The sequence below is a fragment of the Zea mays genome, chromosome 1 (genome assembly GCF_902167145.1).
Source record: "Zea mays cultivar B73 chromosome 1, Zm-B73-REFERENCE-NAM-5.0, whole genome shotgun sequence".
NCBI lineage: Eukaryota > Viridiplantae > Streptophyta > Magnoliopsida > Poales > Poaceae > Zea > Zea mays.
Genome location: NC_050096.1, coordinates 62,469,275 through 62,490,437, shown reverse-complemented (window position 1 = coordinate 62,490,437; position 21,163 = coordinate 62,469,275). Strand labels below are relative to the sequence as shown.

At 40.3% G+C, this 21,163-nt stretch overlaps 2 protein-coding genes and 2 pseudogenes across 5 annotated transcripts; 1 reads left to right on the top strand and 3 right to left on the bottom strand.

Annotated features, from left to right (window-relative positions):
• Positions 1–524: 524 nt before the first annotated feature.
• Positions 525–1,117, bottom strand: LOC109943629 (helicase pseudogene; annotated as a pseudogene). Its single transcript, NR_163570.1, has 3 exons — positions 982–1,117; positions 711–861; positions 525–622 (listed from the first exon to the last, which is right to left on the bottom strand). The product of NR_163570.1 is annotated as a helicase pseudogene (transcript).
• Positions 1,118–3,076: 1,959 nt separating this feature from the next.
• On the bottom strand, positions 3,077–6,067 carry LOC109943628 (developmentally Regulated GTP-binding protein pseudogene; annotated as a pseudogene). Its single transcript, NR_163569.1, has 6 exons — positions 5,994–6,067; positions 5,360–5,533; positions 4,800–4,979; positions 4,361–4,610; positions 3,838–4,278; positions 3,077–3,758 (listed from the first exon to the last, which is right to left on the bottom strand). The product of NR_163569.1 is annotated as a developmentally Regulated GTP-binding protein pseudogene (transcript).
• A 1,618-nt stretch (positions 6,068–7,685) lies between these two features.
• On the bottom strand, positions 7,686–9,430 carry LOC109939378 (heavy metal-associated isoprenylated plant protein 41). The gene is made up of 2 exons (XM_023301392.2): positions 9,224–9,430; positions 7,686–8,539 (listed from the first exon to the last, which is right to left on the bottom strand). Exons 1-2 carry the CDS (start codon positions 9,355–9,357, stop codon positions 8,053–8,055), a joined length of 621 nt encoding a protein of 206 aa, XP_023157160.1. The 5' UTR covers positions 9,358–9,430; the 3' UTR covers positions 7,686–8,052.
• Positions 9,431–10,553: 1,123 nt separating this feature from the next.
• Positions 10,554–21,113, top strand: LOC100274107 (alpha/beta-Hydrolases superfamily protein). 2 transcript variants are annotated; one of them, NM_001148486.2, is made up of 14 exons: positions 10,554–10,883; positions 11,732–11,813; positions 13,488–13,591; positions 13,760–13,886; positions 14,306–14,400; positions 14,917–15,040; positions 15,988–16,068; positions 16,867–16,965; positions 17,053–17,208; positions 17,279–17,333; positions 17,416–17,483; positions 17,811–17,855; positions 18,653–18,820; positions 20,281–21,113. In NM_001148486.2, the coding sequence occupies exons 1-14, from the start codon at positions 10,846–10,848 to the stop codon at positions 20,731–20,733; spliced, it is 1,695 nt and encodes a 564-aa protein (NP_001141958.1). In that variant the 5' UTR covers positions 10,554–10,845; the 3' UTR covers positions 20,734–21,113. The 2 variants fall into 2 exon arrangements, with proteins under 2 accessions (NP_001141958.1, NP_001402886.1); NM_001415957.1 differs by having other exon boundaries at positions 17,410–17,483.
• Positions 21,114–21,163: the final 50 nt, after the last annotated feature.

Sequence of the window (21,163 nt, the reverse complement as noted above, 5' to 3'; positions counted from 1 at the left end):
TCGATAACTTATATATGCACATGTGTTATATACAAAATGTGTCTTATATTGTTATAGTAAGATGTTCATCCTAATGATACTACGAACCTATAAGCCTGCCTATGATGGAGCCTCATTGCATTCATAATTCAATCCATCTGAAGCAAGGGCAAGTGATTCTCGATGATCCAACTCAGTGTATTTCAGAAAAGAAGCAGCACACCAACACTGAAACAAGTAATAAAGAAATTTATCATATTTGGTAAATTCAATGTAAAAGCAAACAAAGTAACACCGGTTGGTGCCTAGCTTACCAAGGCTATGTTGAACGCATACAGTATGCTCCGTGGCTCCCGCACAACTAAATGATTATTTAAAAGATATTAAAGGAACTGGTTGGCCAGAAAGAGTATATTATCCTGCAGTTGTGAATAATGAAAAAATAGTTCAGAACCAGAGGATAAGATACTTCCATAAATAATGATATCAGAAGGACACTAAATGTAACAATAGGAGCAGAGAGGGAGGGAAAAAGTTAGCAGGAAGATTATACATACTGGTAGCTTTAACACCGTATTTAGCTTTGACAGCTCACGCTTAAGTTCAGCGTGAAGACTTTTAGGTGTCCTCATGTTTTCCACTCCTTCAGAATGAATTTATTAGAAAAATATAATATCTACTCCTACAGAACAAAAATACTACTTTCAAATTGTAATTTCAGATTGTTTTACCTGTCTCAGGAAGTAGATGAAGGTCAGCACTTGGAGTACTCATTTTAGGAAGCAGGTCATGATTATTTATAGAACACAGATGATCATTATCAAAAACAGGATGGCACCCATCTGGCAATCTCTGAAGTTTCTGAAATTGAATTTCCTTAAACTGTAAAGAACAGAAAATATGGGTTTCAGTAGCCAAAAAATAACAAGTGGGGAGTAATGTAAATCAGGTAAAGAGTACGCAATTAGAGAAGAAGAATCATTTATCTGCTTTCAGGCATACCTTCTTTGTTTTTGTGGAGACAGTTGATTGCTTGGATTTAGCAACTTCATCTACAAAATAAGACACAAATTAGATATGCTAACATATTTGCATGAAACGTGTCGTAAATAGCCAATAGTGGTTATCACATTTCTCTTCCATATGGAATCTAGTGTAGATGTTTAGCAAAAAAATTGTTGCATATATGTCCAACACGCTGTTTTTGGTAAAAATTCCAGATGCTTATTTCTTGTATGCATTTAATTGTGTAAATTTTCTAATCCCGTGTGTACTACCAGTTTATTCCCATATGAAACTTCAACTGATTGTAAGAAATAGACAACCCCTTGATTTTGATGGTAAACAACAAAAACAATTTGTGGTCTAGTGGATAAGGAGAGGATATCAAGTACTTGTGTGTTTCCCTTTTAGGAGTGTAAATAGTCCCAAGTAGTGACTTGTCCGCTAATCCGAGGCGCAGCAGCGCTGCAAGCTCGCCGCAGGCCGTGGGATAGTCCCAGGGTCGCGACTGATATGAATTGGGCCCACAAGTTCAAACAAAATTCCTCCCATCGAAGTTGCTGGAAAATTCTAAGAAACAGTACAACACTTGCACATGCACGAATAGAAAATAAGCACTGGTTTTATGTTATTCCTGGGACACATCATTGTCTTTGTCAACGGCTCATTAAAATAACCTCACCAGCACAGACGAATAAAAACATATATAAGCATATAAGCATTCACCAAGCAACAACAGAGTAACCTATACCTCGAAGGCCCAATCGATGACGGTCGCGATGAGGCGGCACAACTCACACCAACGTAGGTGCCATGGAGGTCCTCGACCAAGACCATCTCGACGGTTTGCATTCAGCTTAACTGAAGAAATGGGCAAACAGTGAACATATAGGCCGCTCATAAATTCAATGGCAAAATATTGATCTAGCTCAACACCTCCAAGATATAACAAAAATAAAATGACAAAACAGAACGACATTGCATCAGTACACTCATGTTAAAAAAATATAAAAAGAAGCCTTGTGGCTGCATGTACAATGAAATCTCTATCTCATTATAAATAATTGTATCATGGACCAGGCCCCTAATGCATGACTGCTTGTCTCACTAATACAATTTACAGTCTCTGAAAAATTCTAATGTAGAAAAAATACACTGGAAGCCTTTGTGCATATACAATGGGACCTCAGACATCATTATGAATATAGAACATGCCTCTAATGAGCAACAACTTGACTGAACAATACAATCTACAGACTTAGGGAGAAACATTTTCATTTACTAACAGGGGACAAGTCCTTGTTATAGATGGGCTAGCTACTTGTGCTATAATAGAAAGTATCAGCCCAGGGTAATTCATTATCACAAAGCATATCAACAATATAATAGTTATCCCTCAAAGAAAACATTGAATAGCTATGGTTGTACGAAGGAAGCAATTTAACCAGAGATATAAAATATCAACAATGGTAACCATACCATTTTACACCCATGATCAATGACCCACTTGAAGGTTGTCTGCTCTCCTAGAGCAGGTGTGGCATTAAACTTCAAGTCCATACCTGGATACATAATCGGTCTGAAAACAATGACACGGGCAATATTAAGAAAGACCAAAACAAGAGAAAAACAAGTAGTGAAAGCTCAAACAAAAAGACAACAAAAAGCGTGGGACAAAGAGAACAAAAACTTGGACTGAGAAAGTACGTAAAACAAAAAAATAAGCAGTCATCCGAAGGATAAGATTCACCCTCCTCTATTTGCTGGAATATGCTTGACAAGCTTTGCAAGATCATATGACTTGAGCCGACATACCTAAACAGCAGTTGCGCTAAGGAAGGAATTCGACAACGCTCCAGGCCTACCATCCACAAGTTATACAAGCAAGATTGCTGATATGTTCAAGCAGGTAGAAAACAGAGGAGGGGGTAGGAGCGTCGTTTATCTTGTGAATGAGGCAGATGCACGCGGCCCTATCTGGAAAGCAAACATAACCAAACATAAGCGGAACGCGAAGAAAAGACATGACAGACGGGAACAAACTGAGGCTAGCTAGTTGTGGCTTACCGACGAATCGGGATGTGCCTCCAACAGCAAACACCATTATAACATATGATCTGACGTGTAGCAGGGTAGAAGGGAAGAAAATAATTGGACTGTAGCAATTTGTGAAAATCCCATCCTCAATATCCTAATACGCAATCCCTAGACCACTACACAATCCTAGATAAAAGGTTGAGATAATTCAGTTCAAAAACAGAACAGAACATACTAAGCGGTGATCATACCATCCATTAGACTATGAGCACCAGAGAATGAATACCCAAGCAATCAGAATGTACAACAGGTCATCATCATTGTATACATGTATGGGAGTGTAATTGTGTTAACTTGAACTTAACTGATGTGCTTATTAGAGGACGATTAGATACACAACACTTTAAGAAATATTGATAGCAAGTGGTTTAGACAACAAAACAGTAGCAATCTTTGCAAAGGTCGATAGAGTAGGCAACAAGTAATTATGATACAGTAGTAGGCATATTCGTAATTTGTCCAGATAATACAGCGATCAAATAATAAAATACAGTGATCAAATAACCATAATACGATCATCAAATAATGTAGTGTACCTGGTGAAAATAAAACCTCCTCAAAGGAGACATAATACAAGTCTCAAAATACCAATCGATTCATCAACATCAGCATAACCACTTGCATATTAGGAGTACTTACCAGTGTTAGGTGTTCTACGAGACCTGGACGTATTATTGTGCCTAGAAAATAAAACAATCAGTTTGCTGGCATACATACACAAAAGAATAGGCAAGCAAAATAGGGGTGCCCAAAATTCACCAGCAAGGGCGCCACTTCGCTGATGTGTTGGATCTAAATCTCCCCTGTTTTACATGTGTTGATGCTAGGAAAAGAAATCCACCGCGTAAACTCAACGGTTGGAGCAACGATTAGCAAGCAGTGACAACTCTAGGTAAAATGATTCATCAGAAGGAGAAGGCCAAGGGGGGAGGAAGAGGCCAAGGAGATGGTAAGGGAAGCTGGAGGTATACCTAGGATAGATCATTCATGGCTCCACCTCCTGGCCGTCGACGCCGAACATGGTGAGGGGTGGCGGGCCCTGCGGCTTCTCCTAGGGCGTGGAGGAGGTAGCAACGTGCCTGTCTACGGGGGTAGCGGGCAGGGGAGGAGGGACAGGCGAAGGCTAGGAAGGAGAGACGTCCAGCGGCCAAGAGGAGGTAGCGACCGTGTCACCAGTCTGGTTGGCACCTTTATTCTCAGCTGCAAGAAAACATGGCATCAGAGAATTGAGTGCATACAAAATAGATTAGGCAGTTTTAACGGCAACATGTATGACTCTCACCATCCTGTGCAGCGATGCTCAAATCCCAGAAAGTCCGAGCTCAGCCAATACTACATCAAGTTCTGCTAGTTCCTTATTTTTCATCTCCTTTTTAGACAACTGTCTTTCTGTATCTTTAGGTGGCGCAGCCAGGGCCACAACTGTCTTGATAGCAGGTTCGGCTGGGGCATCTTCCGCATCATGCTTTAGGTTCATCCTCAGCTCCATCATCAACCTCAAAATCAAGGTCCTCGTCATCACTCTCAATGTCCTGCAGCATATAGTACATCTAAGAACACTATAAGAGAGGCGAATTATAACGACAATCAGCCAAACATGCTCCATCTCCCTCGAGATGAGTAAATTATACTTCCACTTATTAGTTCAGTTTCGAAGCAAAATTTCTGACAGAAAACAAGTAGGACAATAACCAGAGTTTGCTATGACAGACATGCAGTACCTGTCATGTATAACCATTTCCAAATAAGAACAAAGATCACTGCTTCTCAATGCAGCAAGGCTACGACGTGATGCTTCTCAATGTCATAGCATGTGCTGGTACTGAGAACATAAAAGCTCATGTCACCTAGATTTTAGCACCCTTATACATGATTAAAGTTGTAAACTCGTAGGCAGCAACCTTTGAAACAGAGAAGGAACAAAAACAGTGGATTAGTAATTTAATATACATAAATCAAATTAATAGTAACAACATACGAAAATATTTATCTGTAAGAAGGTCCAAAGAGCAATCAATCCAAAAATACTTTTTTTCTAATGATTCCTATTCAAGAAGCACAAGCATAAACCACTGAACTCGCATCACTGAAAGCAAAATCTAATTAGTCTGCTACTCAAGCTAATATGCATGTGTAGTCCTTCGTAGCGTACCAATAGAATCAGACATCATGTAACTTAGAAACATTGTGCAAGATACGAACACGAGGATTTCCCTAATACAATACAAGTGATGAGCAGCTAAATGTAATGTTATAAACAAAGAGCATTGATGTGGCAAACCTCTGAAAATGTCCCTGTCAGCTTGTTCAACAATGTTGATTTCCCAATCGAAGGAAAGCCAACTAAACCAACACGTGCATCTCCACTCTTCGTCACATCAAATCCTTCACCTGCACCACCACCACCTTTGGATGTTGGAGTGAGCAACTCCCGCCACAATTTTGCAAGTTTAGCCTAGGCAAACGAACAATTAAGAAGACATAACCTCAGTTGATATCAAAGAGTATCAGCTCAAAAAAGTATAGTCTCATAATAAATATCAACATGAAGCATAATATGGAAACTAATTAATAGCAAAACATTACAACGTTGATAATTTAATAGTAGAAAATAGCTGAACTGTCCACGTTTTCTTCGGATTACTACCTCCAACCACAAATATAAGTCCATTTAGGTTTTCCCTCAAACATCTTTTAACTTTGACCATCAATATCTTAAAAATCATATAGAACTGTTAACATATGGCATTAATAAATTCATAATGAAACATCAAATCAAAGCGTTACATTGAAATGATATGCATATGTCCTAATGGCCTCATATGGAGTGGGAATCTTAAACTCATTAAAGTGAATGACAGAAATTACCATAGGTAAGAGTTCTAAGATAAAGATTAGAGTATATTTCAAGTTACCTTCAGAAGACCAAGATGGTGAGCAGTGGCTTTGTTCTTCTGTGTCCTTGCCATCTGCATAGTCAAAAAAATAGAAAACATATTTAAGTCACAACAATAGAAAATTAGAAGATATATGAGATTAAATTTCCAGCTCCATGGTCTACATATTACTCAAAAAATGCAATACCATCAATTCATCACCATGGAACCAGGGTCCACAATTTTGTTTGGAATGATCCAAATTTCATTTTGTTGACCAAAATTTGACTTTTGTATTTTTATATTTTGAATCCAAATCCATTTAAAATCAGGCCAAAATTCGTTTTTCAGTTATTAGAGAAAACTATGAACCTATCGAGTCTATCCCATGTCTGACTCGTTCACAAAGATGAGTCCGTCGTATAGTTCAGAACTAACCGTGCCCGTGCTACAATGTATAATACCAAGCGGCCCGTTTTGACATTTCTAGCCACATCTACAAATTCAAGTAAATACTCTATAAAAATATGTATACGCTATGAAAATATATTTTGCAGAGTTTAATGAGATCAAAGGCATGTTTGTTTCAGATTATAATCTGTCCAGATTATATAATCCAGCGTAAATAATTTAGCAGATAAACAAACACCTAGATTATAGGTCCAGATTATATAATCTAAAGTACAGACTATGGTAATCTCATAATCTCTTCAAGAATAGCTTATTTGAGATTATTTTTAGTAAAAGATCCACTATCCATGGTTACGTTTATAAAATTACAATGTATGTCATTTTTTCTTTTCCCAAATCATATGCATGTAGGGTATTGTTGTCTTTGCCTTTATGTCTGAAAAATCAATAATCTTCATTCATATAATCTGTTCATCCAAACAGCTATATACAAATTATAATCTCGACATATTATAATCTAGATTATATAATTAAGCCCTAAGGATATGTTTGGATCCATTGGCACTAATAGTTAACAGCTGAATTAGCTGAGTGGTGATCCAAACAATCTACTAACTATTAGCAAGTGAAGATGTTAATTACTTGGTGATGAGTGCTAGTAGTAAATATAAACATGTAACCAACTATTCAAGTACCTATATTAGTAGATGGATCGAAGCAAACCTTACTAATAATTAGCTAGCTAATAGTTAGTAGTTGTTAGCTATTAGCTACTTAGCTAGCTAACTATTATCGCTAGTGAATCCAAACATCGCCTAATTTAATATTGTAAATAGTTAGCTATTAGCTAATTATTTGTCTGTAAATTTGATCAAAATTAGGAAAGTGTAACTTAGGGCAAAACTAAAGTAAACCATAATTTGTAACGTATGGAGTATATAAGCTAATTGGCTAAGCATATAACGCAGCTTCATTTCTCTACCATGCATGATCTTTGTGTGACCAATGTTGCACCCCACGAAAATGTAAGCCATACTCTATTGCAGAATGAGCAACTAATCAGGAACTCTCTTCGAACAGCTCCACTTCAAAAGCAGACATGCTTAACTGCCTAGGAGTACAACGTACAGACAGTATTAACAACAAAATAGCAAGTTAGCAACTCATCGCATTGCCCGTGGTCAGTGCATGCCATACAAAATGACCTTTACCTGTAGTCCTATAGAAGCCTGGAACTGGTAGGCCCAGCTCCTTCATACTGACACCTCCCAAAGATCCTTCACTTCCTACCATACAATGCGATCATCCTGTGCAGCCACTCTAGCTTCTCAACAGACTCCCTGTCCGTGTGGCGATGTTCCAATGGAATGACTTGCCTCTTCATTTCATACTCCCTCTGCAGACTCATTTGGTGTTCCCGGGCAAAGAAGTAGTCATCGACTCCTAGGTGATCAAGAATAGTTCTCTGCTGATACCAAGGCTGCTCCCGAGGTGCAAGGAGATCAGGAGATGGGATTCTGCTCATTGGTAGAGGTGGAGGAATGCCACCTTGAGCGGGCAAATCATTCAGACATGGGCCTGGCATGCTCACCACCGGGTGGCAACTCTCCTATTTATGCAAATAAGGTCCAGCCGCAATGCCATCAGAGCTCACCACCGGCTTGGGATATGAACCGCATCTCCCGGATCATTGACATTGATTAACTGTGTAAGGCTGTGGAGACATCAGCATGCTTCCTGTGTGAGCTAGCGGAGAAAAATGGTGCCAAGACCTTGCTTCAACAGGTGCAACCGGATGAAATACCCCCCTGTCAGTTACCGAATGGCCTGGATGAAAGTTGTTGCCTCCAAGGTTTGGGATTAAACGAGACCTCCTATTCATTTGCTTCAGTTTATTCAAGTTTCTGATTTGGAACTTGAATGTGCAACATGCACCAAGATCAAAAGGTTTGTTGCATCTCTTACCATCTCCTCTCTTTTGATTATAACCTGGATAGTCTTCCCTTTGAAAAGGAACTTTGTCAACCATAGCAAAAGAAGACTCAGAGGCCAGGTGCTCAAGATCCCAGCTGCCGTATGGTTCCCCAGACTTGTGGGTAACATGGACTTCACCAAGTTGCCGAACAATGTGGCGTGCATTGCGGAAAAAACCCCACACCAACTCCTTGTGCAAGCTGAAAGTCGCAGCATTTGGTTAATAATAATTTAACTACGAAAACACAGGTCGTAAATAAACAGTGATGTAGATTCGGATTGGGTCCGTATTGTTTAGCTACACTAAGAAACATCAGCTACTATTTTACGATCACTGACATGCAAAGTTGAACCATATTTATTTCATATATGTCCAGAAAAAAGCTTAGACTGAAATACAAGTGCTTGAAATAAAGTTATATCCACAAAGGCAACAAAATAGTGATCTTAGTCCTTCCATCAAGGCTGTAGTATTGAATTTTTTGACCGAACCGTCATAGGACCTAAAAAAACATACTCTAGCCAATGGAACATTGAAACATGTAAAAGCTCTTAACTAATTAATGAGGTAACATAGATGCTACTTATTCTTAATGTACTTACAAAGAGATATAGTTCATTTTGAGAAACAAGTTTAGCAGTGATGTATACTGTTTAGAATGAAAAAAGGAGAAATTTTCAAATTTTCACTGAGATTCTACCAACGCCATTTCTGCATAGGTTATCAGTACAGAAGAGATAACCCTTTGTATGCAAATGTTCAATCACAAGAGCTCAGTAAGACAAATGTGAACTGATCCATATGAAGACCATGAACAACAATTTAAATACATAATTTAATTAGCATTAACTGCCAAAATAGCATGGTGAGATAGTGAACATACTCGATCATACGCAAGTCATTCTCTTTTCCTCTGAATCCACCACGAGGAAAATTAAAGACAATATGATCAAACCGTCTGTTCTTCAAGTCAGTGTGAAACCTCATTCGTTTCGCATCAACACCATGCAAAACCATGGCGCCCAATCTTTTCAGAATCACTATATTTGCCTCCGCTTTGCTGTACTTACACTTCAGGACCTCTGCAAATGAGGATTTCCCACAAGAAATGCAGGAAAATGTAGATAAGCAGAGCAATGAACAAGACAACAAAAACCATTGTATGCTTTTGAGCTTGCAAAGGTAAATACAGCATCAACAACGCATATGGACCCAAAGACAAAGTTAGGATGAAAGAAATACAAACGACAACTATTGAATACTGAGAATTTGTTGTAAAGGGAAGCTGTGGTGATTGTGTACAGTTAAACCAGGAAAAAATTATTTGTGATTGTGCTCTGGGGCTGACCTGAACAAACCGTCTGGCGCCTGGTGGAGCCTCTCTCCAAGTCGACGGACTTCGAGTCCATTCGCAACACCGCTCCAGGACCTCGACCGACGACGTTCTTCGCCACCATTGCCTAGATGCCGGCGACGACCAGATCTAGGAAGCGCTCTGATTCCGTGACGCGAACCCTAGACTACTGGGACAACCTAGCCCCTTTTGCTCGTCGACGCACCTCACACACTTGGAATCGTCGTCGTCGCCTCCCAACTTTGGGGAGACACTGTGGGACGATGTCGTCACCCCGATTTCGACGTCGGTCCGGAGGAGAGCATGTGGGTGGTCGAGGCCGTCTGCAGTGGTGGTCTTGCTGCTCCCAGATCCCATCACGGGAGGGGGAGCGGGGTTGTGGATGACGACGAGGGGAGGGGGCGCGCGACGGGGGTTGACAACGGGCGCGGGGACGACGACGCGTCGGAGGTAGCGGCAGGCATATTGACGAGGGATGTGAAGGAGAGGAGGAAGGGAAGGAGTCCGGTACCGACGATGGAGGCGAGGAGAGGGAGGGTGGAGCAGAGGAAGGTGGGAGGAGGTTCCTTCCATGGATCGGGCGTCGGTGGCGATGGACTCGCGAGTCGTGGGGGCGGATATCTCGGCACATCGCGTGTGGGGCGTCGGTGGAGGACTGGAGGGAGCGCGCATCGGACGGGAGAGAAGCTCCACAGCAATATCGGACGATCGAGATAGCTAGATGGCAGAACGGCAGAACAGAGAGAGGCAGACTACCTTTACATACTTAATAAGTAGTAGAGATTCGAGATGCTCTCATTCGGGGCACCAATGACGTACTGTGCTACTGTCAAAATAGAACAACAAAAGGGTCCCAGACGTGAAAACTGTCATCCGTTTTCTTTGCGCGTCTCCCTTCCCGAGTCGCAGGCTCGCAGCCCTGCGCTGTCGCCGTCTGCCGAGCCCGAGCCCGGAAAAGGGGAAGGCGGCTACGCAAACGCAAGGCACCCCACCCCGTTCACCGCAGCCGAATCAATTAAAAAGCCGGCGGCGAGAAGGTGGGTTGGGGAATCTGAAGCGATCAGAGAAGGCAAGCTTGCTTGCTTGCTTCTCCACCGAATCCCCCATCTCGCGCCCTCCGTCTCTCGCCGCGGAGACTCGCCCCCCCGCTGATGGACCAGCTCGTCAATTTCATCATCCGCCCGCCCAGGTGAGAGCTCCCCCTCCCCGTGCCCCGCCGTCGTGATTCGGGTGCTGTGGGTTTGGATCTGGGCCGAGTCGGCTAGAGGGCTTTCAGGCGGGGTGGATGGGCGGTTGCCGCTGCCTCGCTTTGACCCTCCCGTGGTTGGTTCGCGCGCGGTCGGGGTTGCAGGGCCACGGCAGTGGGATTGGATTCTCGGGTGGCAGGCGGCCCGTGGGTTGTGCCCCACGTGCCACGCCGCGCCGTGCAATTTAGGTGGATCCGTGGCTGGTCTTAGAAGCACGTAGGGTGACAATAGTGTTTGTGTATGCTGTAATTCGGTTCATCCGGGCGGCCGGTTTTGCTCTTTGTGTGGGTTACTCAATTTGTATGCTCTGGCAGTCGGGAGTCTTCTTGTTTTGCTTCAGGTCTAGTCGTGAAACTACAAATATTATTTGGTATCTTTAAGAATGAGAGAAAATGGATGAGGTGTAGTTATAAATGGACAATCCATCGAGATACTGAGTCCTATTTTAACAGCATTACTGTTAATGTGTATATTTCGTCTTGTGAGGCTGGCATACTAGTAAACTGAGCTCAAAAGATACCTGCTACCCATGATCAAATCTTATGTTTAAAATGGTATTGAATGCATTGCTTCTGTTGTCTTTTTGGCGTGGCATCTGCACTCTTATCCTTCCCTGTTGATTTCTTCATAGCTTAAATTGTCTTTCTCACATTCAAGGGTTGCTGGAGTTCTTTCTACCACCAATAGACAAGTTGTTATTTCTGTAACTATTCAATTGATGGCAATGTGCTGTTATGGCTCTTTGAGTAACTCATTTTTATTGACGGCCTGCTACTTCATTGCATGACAGAGCTGACTACAGTCCAAATGATGATCTATTAGAGCAGGAGTTTATGCTGAAGGGAAGATGGTTCCTGAGGAAGGATTTGGAGGTCAGTTGTTCTATATATGCTGCATCATGATGATAACAGACTATAACCAGTCCATGAAACTCTATTTCTTTTGGCTCTGTGCTAGTAACTGTTGCACCATTATTGGCAACAAAGGTCTCATGTCTTGTGAATGAACAAACCTGCTAGACAAACACCAAAAATGTTGCAATGCCAGAGTAACTTACGATCTCATACATTATGTTTATGTTTCCGGATATCCAGGAATAATCAGTATTTGTTTGAGAGGATAATATAATATGTGGATTCATACATTAAAATGTTCCATGGATGTGTGGCAATGTAGATATTGATGTCTAACTTAAAATTTTCTGCCTGTTTGTTCAATAAATGGGTTGACTGAGCTTTTAGTTGTTTATGTGTTTTGATTCATGGAAAGTGATTTCTAGTTTGTTTGACTGTAGAACATTGATACGCGACAATTGTTTTTTTGGACATATTATGTTCTTTACGGATTATGTAGTGCTAGTTGATGAAAGTCAGGCAGGAGTAAATAGGAAACTAGAGTTGCAGTGGGAGACTCTTAATTTCAGAGGTTTTAGTCTCAGTAGAACTAAAACCGTATACATGAAATGTTACTTTGGCACTACGAGAAAGGAGATGTTAGTTTGGAAGGTCAAGTAGTGCCTATGAAGGATATTTTTCGGTATTTAGGATCAATGTTTCATAGAGAAAGGAGATGTTAGTTTGGAAGGTCAAGTAGTGCCTATGAAGGATATCTTTTGGTATTTAAGATCAATGCTATAGAGAGATGAGGATATTGATGAAGATGTTAGCCATAAAATCAAACCATGGTGGATGAAATGGCATCAAACATCTGGCGTTCATGTGACAAGACTACAAGAGGGTACCACAGAGGCTAAAGACAAGTTTTATAGGACGACAACCTGCTATGTTGTTTGGTGCAGAATATTGGCCTACAAAAAGACGACATGTTCAACAAATAAGTGTTGCGGAAATGTGTATGTTACGTTAGATTTGTTGCCATACAAGAATGGATCAAGTGTAGAACGATGATATACGAGATAGGCTAGGTGTAACACTAACTGAAGAAAAACTTGTGCAACATAGGTTGAGATAGTTTGGACATGTCTATCGGAGACCTCCAGAAGCACTAGCGTATAGTGCAATCGTAAATAGCAATGGGAAGAGAGGAAGGGGAAGATCAAAGTTGACATAGAAAGAGGTAATAAAATGAGACTTGAAATGATGGAATATACCATGATTTAGCCTTGAATAAAAGTCCATGGAAAACAGCTATCCATGTATCTGAACCTTGACTTATGGTTTTTTTGGGTTTCAACTCTAGCCTACCCTAACTTGGTTAGGACTAAGGCTTTGTTGTTGTTGTTGCTGTTGCTGTTGTTATGCTACCTTGGTTGGAGGATGCAGTGTTACATTATAGTTACATTACGTTATTTATTTTGTTAGCTATTTAACTGCCCCATAACGTCTGTCCTTAGTTGCTGTTTTGTTGTGAAACTGTAGTCTTATACTGAAACTGACGTCCACCCTTTTGTTATTTTTTTAGATGGCTTATATATTACAAAACAATGAACATAAAATAATGATAAGAAAGATTAATACTGACGGGGATAAACTTAAGTTCTTCAGTTTCATTCTATGATGATTAAATGTTCTCTCTATTTTTTTCAGGTAAAAAATGGTCAGGGCAAGAAGTTACAATGTAGTCACTACATGCCTGTTGTGATTCCTGAAGGAAAAGCTCTTCCTTGTGTCATATATTGTCATGGAAACAGGTAAGGCTATACGCACATCAACATTATAGTATTTGTTAATGTGTGCTAGTGAAAATGGAATGTCACCTATAAGAAAGTCAAAGCCAGTTCTTAGTTCTTACACATTTATATGATATTTACCTCTTCTGTGGGCTTTGTGTTAATTAATCTACATTATTTATTTTCCAGTGGGTGCAGGGCTGATGCTAGTGAAGCCGCTATTATTCTTCTACCGTCAAACATTACAGTCTTTACACTGGACTTTTCAGGGTCTGGACTCTCTGAAGGAGAGCATGTCACTTTAGGCTGGAATGAAGTGAGTTCTTGTGCTTATAGAGGATATAAACTAAACTTGTTCTCATTATCAAGATTCAGTTTGCTTGTATAGTGTTTGCATTCGGTGTTTGTAGAAATGGTCATAAAACTTGAGAAACAAATTGTATGAAATATTTTGGCATTTTTTCAATTTTTATTCAGAAGTATCTGAATAAACATCATAAATCTTTAGAAGCCTAATCAAAGCTATAGCACAGATTGATTTCTGTTCTCGACCTGATTATATGTTCCCACCCCTCGACCCCTTTGTTTCTCACTCTTGTGTTCTGAAATCTGAAGTACCATGTCTCTGCCACAGCATATTTTCACCAAGTAAATATCTTAGTAACATCATATTTTTGTAAATGGTTTTGTTGTTATCAATGAGGACGTGCTGATGAACTCTCTTTTGTTTAACAGAGAGAAGATCTCAAAGCTGTGGTTAACTATTTGCGAACAGATGGGAATGTATCTTGCATTGGTTTGTGGGGTCGCTCAATGGGTGCAGTCACAAGGTAATTCCTTGTGCTTAAATGAATCTGGTCCGGAAGTAATTCATGAATGCACTTAGTTCAGCTTAATACAGCCATATAATTTAGGGTTAGACCACTGTTAGTTGTAAACCTAATTGGTGACTTTGGCCTGAAGCATTCCGTTGGCCAGGAATTAAAATATGACATGTCTGACATTCATAAGAGAAGGAGCCTTTTCTCCTTTATCATCATAATTCATAATTAAAATATAAAATAAGGGGAAACTAGTAGGATTTTGTTTCCACAGATCAGTTTTGTTTCCACTGCCAAACAGCACATATGGCATACTAGGGGACATCATGCTATCTTAGCTGGTGGTGTGGTGTGAAAACATCACTTGTTTAATTTTAAGTTTGTAGCTGACATTTATCTTTTTTTTTAAAAACAATATTTGTAATGTTTCCCTCCATGTGTCTTTCCATGCTTTGAACCCTGCCCATACATCTTTGATACCTCTAAGCAGATTCATCCTTTGATTCTTATCTTTATTATTTTCAGTCTAATGTATGGAGCGGAGGATCCATCGATTGCGGGAATGGTTCTTGATAGCCCATTCTCCAACTTGGTTGACTTAATGATGGAGCTAGTGGACACATACAAATATCCACTGCCAAAATTCACTGTGAGTACAATTTGACGATAAGGACTCACCATTGTTACTATTAGTTGATGTTTCGATGGGCTTGTTGGCCTAGGCAGCTATGATAGTTAATTGTGTGTTTTTGCCTTGCAATGCTGTTGCTACCATTATGTCTTACTGTTACATGTATGCCTTATTGTACCACTTCCATGCATGAGTGTAATAATGCAGTGGTTAGAATGTACACCAATACATCAAAACAATAACCACATGAACAAGACAGGAAGAGCTAGATGAAATTGTAACTCAATTTCCTTGTAGTATTCATTAGTACTAGTGAGTGATTTCATTATCAACTAAATTCTCAAGTATTAGGGCTTCATCTGTATGGAGTATGGACCATGCAGGGCCAACTAGATAGTGCCTGGAACTAAGTCCATGTTTGTTTCCCTTATAGATTATATAAGTTAGATTATGATGGAAGGGTAGGAAGATAGAATACCACTTTGTGATCACAAATAAGCTGAAATAAGCTACCAAATGTTAGCTTGTTTCAACCTATTTGTGGTTCCAAAGTGATATTTTACCCTCCTATCCGTTTACCATAATCCAACTTATATAATCTAGGAGAGAAACAGACACACCCTAAATCTTTTTAGCCAAACAATTACCAGAACTAGGACCATTTTGGTTTTCAAACCTCCTGTTGGACTCATGCATGACCTCTGCAATGCCAGACTCCAATTTCTGTGCCCTATATTTACTAGTATACTAATTCTGACGCAGCATGTTGCTGTTAGTTTCCACCCTTCTGTTTACCACCAGGATTCATAGTTTTGACTTCTAGTTTTGTGAAACTACAACTTTATGTCACTTTCAATTAACTTCTATATTGAATTTACTTTTTTATATATGTATACATATATGCAGCTTTTCTTGTATAGAGTATATATTACATCTAATTTGCGGTGCTTCTGCTTGTTGCTTAGGTCAAACTTGCAATACAGCATATGCGAAAAATTGTCAAGAGGAAAGCTAGTTTCGACATCATGGATCTTGATACCATTCAGGTTATTATCTTCTATATATAAAGCTATTTGCTTGCATTAAATATTGATATCGTGTCAGCCATTAGGTTGAGGAATATTTTCTGATATTACACTGTCAAATGTTGTGTTGTTCCCAAGACTTGACTTTCAGTATGTTGCATTTTTTCCCTTCTGTTTGTTGATTCTCAGGTCTTCCTCAAATATTGTTAGTTACTATTAGCCTTGAATAGGAGTGCATAGAAAACGGCTATCCATGTACCTGAACCATGACTTGTGGAATGTGGAGTGCATAGAAAAGGCTTTGTTGTTGTTGTAGTGTTGTACTATTAGCTGCTAGGAGATTTTTAAAGTTATTTTCTTGTCCTTTACATTGGATGACTACATCCTACCCTGTTAGGTTGGCTTATGTGCATCCTTTCTTCATCTTTTTCCTTGTTTTCTTCTCACCTCGTGACCATTAAGCAAGGGGATTATATAGGCTATTCTCTTATGACTGCACACTAAACTATGCAAGCATTATTCAATAATGCTGCAACAGATCATCGGAACACTTATATGTTGTTTGGTGAATTGGTGTTGAATACGATGGTGATGGATCATCCAATCTTAGTTGTTAGTTCTGAATACGATACCTGTTTGGTATTATGAACTGAAGAGTTTGATTCATCACCACTTTGTCCATCTCAAGCATAGGTCTTTGTATAATATTGAAATTTATGGGATGGCCCCAAGATGGGCTATCTGATGTGTCCCACTATTTCTGGTTCTGTTGTGAAGGCACACTAATGTGTATTTTATACTGGAAATGTAATCTTGCAGGTAGCAAAACAATGTTTTGTTCCTGCTTTGTTTGGACATGCAACTGAGGATGATTTTATACTTCCCCATCATTCAGACAAGATATATGAATCATATATTGTAAGTTTCCAAATTTCCCTTCAACGGTAACCACACTTGACCTTTGTCTGTCAAGTTAGTAATATGTGGTTGTTCCAAATTCTGCAGGGCGACAAAAACATTATAAAATTTGATGGGGATCACAATTCACCACGTCCTCAATTCTACTTTGACTCAATCACTATATTTTTCCATAATGTGCTAAACCCTCCTGAAGTGGCAGAGGATCATTATTTCATGACACCACATGGTAGCCTTGGTCAGGTAGTATAACAGTGTTCTCCACATCTGATTGAATTATGTTGGCTTCACTTACCTTTGGTTCTGCTGATAGGGTCATTGGGATACAGAACAAGACATAGAGTATCGGTTCTCTCAATCACCTACAGGTAAACTTTGTAAAATTTGATCGTCATTTGGTACGACACTTAGCAAGATGCCAAGAACCTAAGTGATTTGTTTCAGGGACAGCCAATGCTACTACAACAGAAGATGCCATTGCACAGTTGCGCTCTAGAAGGCTCATGAGTAGAATGGAGGTGTGTGTTTCAATTGGTTGACACTAAAAACGTTTTCTTAAATAAACACTATGCTTCCGAATATTATCAGCTATTTTACCCTGTTTATTTGTTAATACTTTGGCTAAATGCAATTTACTGGGCAATCATTCCTTGTATAAATCGTGACCAAGCAAAACATCCCTAAACTATATCTCAAGCTCAAATAATAGGCGGACAATGGAGGGGAAACTGGGAAGGAAGAGATAAGGGTGTTATTTAGGCACAATATCCTCAGTAACCCCTATGCATTGTTCTCTGTTTTCATGAGGTAGCAAGCATAGCTTCAACTTGTGGTTGTTCTTGCAGGTCCCATCTGGTGCCACCACCGAAGACAGGACTGATCGAACTGAGGTGCTTCCCCCTTTAGGATTATACATGTTCTTTTGTAACACCGTTGTTTCTTATCTGATGATACGTAACCGTGTCTTTTGCAGTTTGAAAGCAAATCACCCTTACTAATCGTAGGACCATTGTAATTTGGAAGATATAACACACTTGATTGCCATCAATTACTGGCATACTGGGTCTGACAAGGTGTCATAGAAAATTTGTAATCCAGAGCATATGACATGACTAATAAAAGCTTTATTAACTTTGAAGTACTTAGGAAAGACATGAGAGGTTGATACGTTCAAGTATGATGTTACTCTAACATGCCCATATGCAGGGTGCATCACACCATATTTGTGCTGACTGTTCCTGATTTATCACATCTTGACCATTATAAAGTCCAGCTTCCTTCGTAGTTTCTACCTTTTCCTGTTCTATCTACTGATTGGCCTGAACTTAATAGGTTCCACAAACCTTGCACTTGAACAGTTACTATATGAAATTTAAATTATATAATCAGTATTGAGTGTGTGATGCACTACATATGAAATTCGAAATGCATTATGGAATTAGATGCCATTTATTTCAGAGTTGCAGTTATAATTAAAGTGGGTGTTAGACCTCATTTGTTGTGGTAGACTAGTGTTATACCAAATCCATCTGCTTCAAGCATGTTGTGGGCTACCTTCTAATTTCGTTTATTTTCTGATAAATTTTAGTGGAAGTGCTTTGTTCTGTCAAATGCTAATCTTTGCTAAGCTAATTTACACCTATTGAGCATGACCACACAGAATCTTACTCGGTTGCTGTGTGAACAGGGTTTCGATAGTGATCTTGGTCCCTCTTCATCTAGTGTATCAACAGCAACTCCTCCCAATGGTCGCAACGGAAGGCTGCTGACTCCAACCTCTGATGATGGCGAGTATGTGGAGTACTCATTTGATAGCTTGTCAGATATGCCTCACACCGTGGAAGATGAAGATAGAGTAAGTCATACCTCAAATTCCTTCACCCTTTGGAGTCATAGTTGTGCCGTTATCCACACTTCCTTGTGTAGTGCCTTAGGACTTGTATATAGTTCGACAGTGGGCAAATATAGAATCTGGATCTGGGTGCCTGGATCACTGATTAAACATAAGGTCTTGCTGTGATTTTTTCTTACTAATCTTTTGTGGAGTGATGGCAGTAAATTACTTAGAGCATCTCCTACAGATCTACTATCCAGCTTCCAATAGCAATATTTGGAAAACCCAGGCCAAATACAAGCTCCAGCATCTTCTCCATCAGACCCTCCAAAAGTTTGGACGCCCAAAAATGCTTCTCTCGCTTTCCACCTGTGGGGAGAAGCTTCTCCCGTTTCCTAAGCTTCCTTACTGTACATCGTTTTCTTCCCCTCTCCTGGATGCAGTCCTTACTGATCTGGGTGTGTCCTTGCGTTGAGCATCTGTGCCTCCTCACAGTGCTGCTCGTGCCCACCTCCTGTTTGGTTCTCGCAAGCACTCCATGCCAAGTCTGATACCATTCATGTGCCATGCTGGAGTGAGGCTGCCAGCTGCCACTCTTGTCGACGTCCAGTCAGGTCAGGTCCATCTGTGTATCCTTGGCAACTGCATGGATACAGTCTGCCTGTGCTGGAGTGACGCTCGTGCTTGGGGTCCCATCCCGCTGGCCCCAGCCCCTTTGTGCTGGTGCATCTCATGTCCTTTCCCTTTTTCAAAATTTGAAGCTGTTGAATCCAACAATTGAAGGTCATAAATTCATTGCTAGTGGAGTTGTGCCTTCATGTTCCTTTTCCATGTGAGGGAGATTGATTGTTGTGCTGGATTTGATTTGGCTGAGAGTTGAATGATGAAGCGATGGTGTTTCTCATGGCCTGTGAGAGAAGGTAAAGGGAGGTTGGAGATGGCAGCTGGGGTCCATCTGTTCATTGTTTGGGGGGGATTTTAATTTAGGGAACAAGAATTAGAAAGTCTGTTGGTTACAGGTTAACTTATCGGGATAGCCCTCCAAATTAGGACATATGAGCTGTTTGGTTCAACTTCAAGCAAACTTACCTGGCATGCCGTGCGTTCCTAGCCGCCCAATTTAGATCGCCTGGGGTCTGGATTGTTGCTTGAACGTTCTGCCTGGGAGGGTTCGATCCAAACATCCCTAGAAAAGTGAATAATGGAGAAACTTCTGGTGAAGGTATAGGTGCAAAGGAGCACTCCAATTTGATGGGTATCTTAGCACCATGAGCTTCACTTAGAGCTGTTGGGTATGTAGAAAACTTTGATGGTAGCACTTTTAGTGTGGTACCATATATCTCATTCATGCGCAAATCAATGTCTTAAGAACAACAAGAATGAATGCTAATTATGCTAAATGTGCTATTTTTAAATATTCATCCTTTTTTGTGTTTCTAAGGATATTAATATTGAATCTTGTATTCTGTGCTAACATGCAGATGCTAATGCAAGCAATTCTTGAATCACTGAAAGACTATGAACAGTCGAATACAAAAAATGTGCAATCCACTGCATCTGATCCTGCATCTAAAGCCAATGGTACTGTAAAAGACTGCAATGGTGTTGCTGCAGCAGCATTGGAGCAAGATGCATCCTCATTTGATGCTCCTGACAAGCATACGAATGTCCCCAACAGTGGAGAAAAAGTCAGCGAAGGGCAAAGTACAGATTGCAACGCCGGAAAGAGCAGTGCTTCGGTCTCTGCTTCTGGTTCCTCAGAGCCCCTGGCACCAACACAGATGGTGAATGGACAACCTGCTTCGGTAGACTCCCAGAAAGTGACCCAGAATGCCAATGGAGAGGATGGCACAAGAGCAACTTTGGTAGTTCAGAAGAGCCGGACAGGCGGCCTGATAGAAAAATGGGGTTCCTTCTTCAAGAACAACGACTAAGGCGAGGAAAGATAGACGATGACACCTTTGACAATACGTGTTCCGTTGTGTTCATAGTCATAGAATCGCCGTTGGCTGATGTCCAGCTTGATTGGTTTTACGTGTAAAATGGAAAGGAAACAGGTGATTTCAGGACGTTCGTGTGTATATAGAAGGAATTGTAGCGCCCCCATTGATTTATACCATCTCTCAACTTCCACTACTTTCGGTTGCGGTGAATTGGCAAGACCTTTGTTCTTACTAATGTGCTGTAGACTTGTAGCATAATTTGAAAGCTGATTATTTTGTAGTTTTTTAAATAGTAAAGGGTAATGTGCCTCTTAACGTAGAGTTGAATTCTTACACGAGCAATAGGGTCAATTTTTTAAATTGTATTTAATGTCCAAAAAAAATCATTGTAGTTTGTTTTGCGTAAATTTATGTGTGGTAC

What these genes read in the sequence shown, in the direction of transcription:
- LOC109939378 (XM_023301392.2), bottom strand. Translation starts at nt 9,357, where the DNA reads ATGGTTTTGCATGGTGTTGATGCGAAACGAATGAGGTTTCACACTGAC. An exon ending in AATGACTTGCGTATGATCGA is followed by an intron (nt 8,540 to 9,223) that starts GTATGTTCACTA and finishes TGCGACTTTCAG; the next exon opens with CTTGCACAAGGAGTTGGTGT.
- LOC100274107 (NM_001415957.1), top strand. Translation starts at nt 10,846, where the DNA reads ATGGACCAGCTCGTCAATTTCATCATCCGCCCGCCCAG. An exon ending in TCCTGAGGAAGGATTTGGAG is followed by an intron (nt 11,814 to 13,487) that starts GTCAGTTGTTCT and finishes TATTTTTTTCAG; the next exon opens with GTAAAAAATGGTCAGGGCAA. An exon ending in ATCCACTGCCAAAATTCACT is followed by an intron (nt 15,041 to 15,987) that starts GTGAGTACAATT and finishes CTTGTTGCTTAG; the next exon opens with GTCAAACTTGCAATACAGCA.